The sequence below is a fragment of the Phytophthora parasitica genome (assembly GCF_000247585.1).
Source record: "Phytophthora parasitica INRA-310 unplaced genomic scaffold supercont2.75, whole genome shotgun sequence".
NCBI lineage: Eukaryota > Oomycota > Peronosporomycetes > Peronosporales > Peronosporaceae > Phytophthora > Phytophthora nicotianae.
This window is the reverse complement of record NW_008649061.1, coordinates 262,317-263,773: the sequence shown is the minus strand read 5'-3', so window position 1 is coordinate 263,773 and position 1,457 is coordinate 262,317. Positions and strand designations below refer to the sequence as shown.

The 1,457-nt window shown below is 42.0% G+C and overlaps 1 protein-coding gene across 1 annotated transcript; it reads left to right on the top strand.

Moving 5' to 3' along the window:
* Positions 1 to 117: 117 nt before the first annotated feature.
* PPTG_17923 (hypothetical protein) lies at positions 118 to 912 on the top strand (the record flags this gene model as incomplete). Its single annotated transcript, XM_008915815.1, has 2 exons — positions 118 to 696; positions 778 to 912. 2 exons carry the CDS (start codon positions 118 to 120, stop codon positions 910 to 912), a joined length of 714 nt encoding a protein of 237 aa, XP_008914063.1.
* Positions 913 to 1,457: the final 545 nt, after the last annotated feature.

The window sequence follows — 1,457 nt, the reverse complement described above, 5'->3', positions numbered from 1 at the left end:
AATCCTCAGCTGAAGCTCCGTCTCCGCATTAACGCTGGTACTGTTGAAATTTCTGGTACATCTACTACGATGCGGCTCGAGTCAACAACGATGACGAGCGGTCAAACTTGTCCAATCATGATCGCAAGTGCAGCGAGCGGAAATGCAAACGAAGGATTGCTTCAAGCCAGTGCTAAGCTATCGTTTTCGTTTGGTCCTCTTGGTAATGCATTTACTCCAACTAGTCAAAGTGGAGAGTACTTCCCGTATACAACATCTCGACTATATATCCCGTTTTATCATCTCAAGAATTCTACTAGTATCATTCAAAAGCCATTGAAGACTATTCGATACCAAGATTGCTTTGCACAGATGTTTACGAAAGTAGCTGGTATTAGCCCTACGGTGCCTACGGGTCAGCTGAATGCCCCATTTGCTTTACAGGTATCTGGGTATAAGAAAAATGTGAAATACGTTGCTCTGATTCCATTTGCTGAAACGAGTGCAGGACATTTCGAAATCGCTCATGGAACGCCTCAGTATCAGTCTCCATTCGATTCGGCGCCCTGGACTTGCATGCCTGGTGCTTCAATTCGGGATTTCCAGGTTCAACTTGGAAACGACAATGTATTCAGCAGTTCTCATGAATACGATTACGAGACATTCTGTGATGAGTTCAGTAAACTCGGAGCTATTAACGGCGACTTGTCGAGCGAGGTTAGCAATGGACTGGTCGATTCGATGCAGTGGTCGATGGCTCAGCGCATTCTTGTTGCTGACTGTTCGCGTCTTTCACAGAAGGATGTTCCTCAAGCGATCCAGATCAGCGGTATTAACGGCTCAGCGACTGGTATGAACCTCCTTGTACTCGTTGTATACGAGAGGGAGCTCGAGATCGATCGTCTCACTGGCGAGGTCCATAGAACTGACTAAAACACCAGAGGGTATCTAGATGTTGTATGAAAGGCATGAGTTTGAATGGATGCACACTGTGTTGATTGACATGCTAGAACTGATTCATTATCCATTCATATCTTTGTAAGTCCATCCAATAATTTATTTAATTTCTTTGGAGATGTATCTGGGTAGATATATAGCTAAATATGGCAACATTGACGTTTGGTAAGCACAAGGCAAAGACTATTCAAGAGGTATATGCCTCGGACCCTGGATATTGTCGCTGGTTATCGAATCAAAAAGGGCTTGTTGATTCTGCTAGTGATATTGGTAAGTTTCTAATCGATACTTTTGGTAAGAGTGATGGATCTTTCCTGATGACGTGGGGAAAGTACAAATACAAAACGATTAAGCAGATAGAAGCTATTGATCCCAACTATCTCGATTGGATCAGCAGGAATGAATTTGTAAAGACTAAATGTCCTAAACTAAAAGTTGAAGTCGATGAACTCCTAAAGAAATAAGTATTTTCGAAATACATTCTGAATTTCAGAGAAATATTCTGAAATTCATAATTTTTT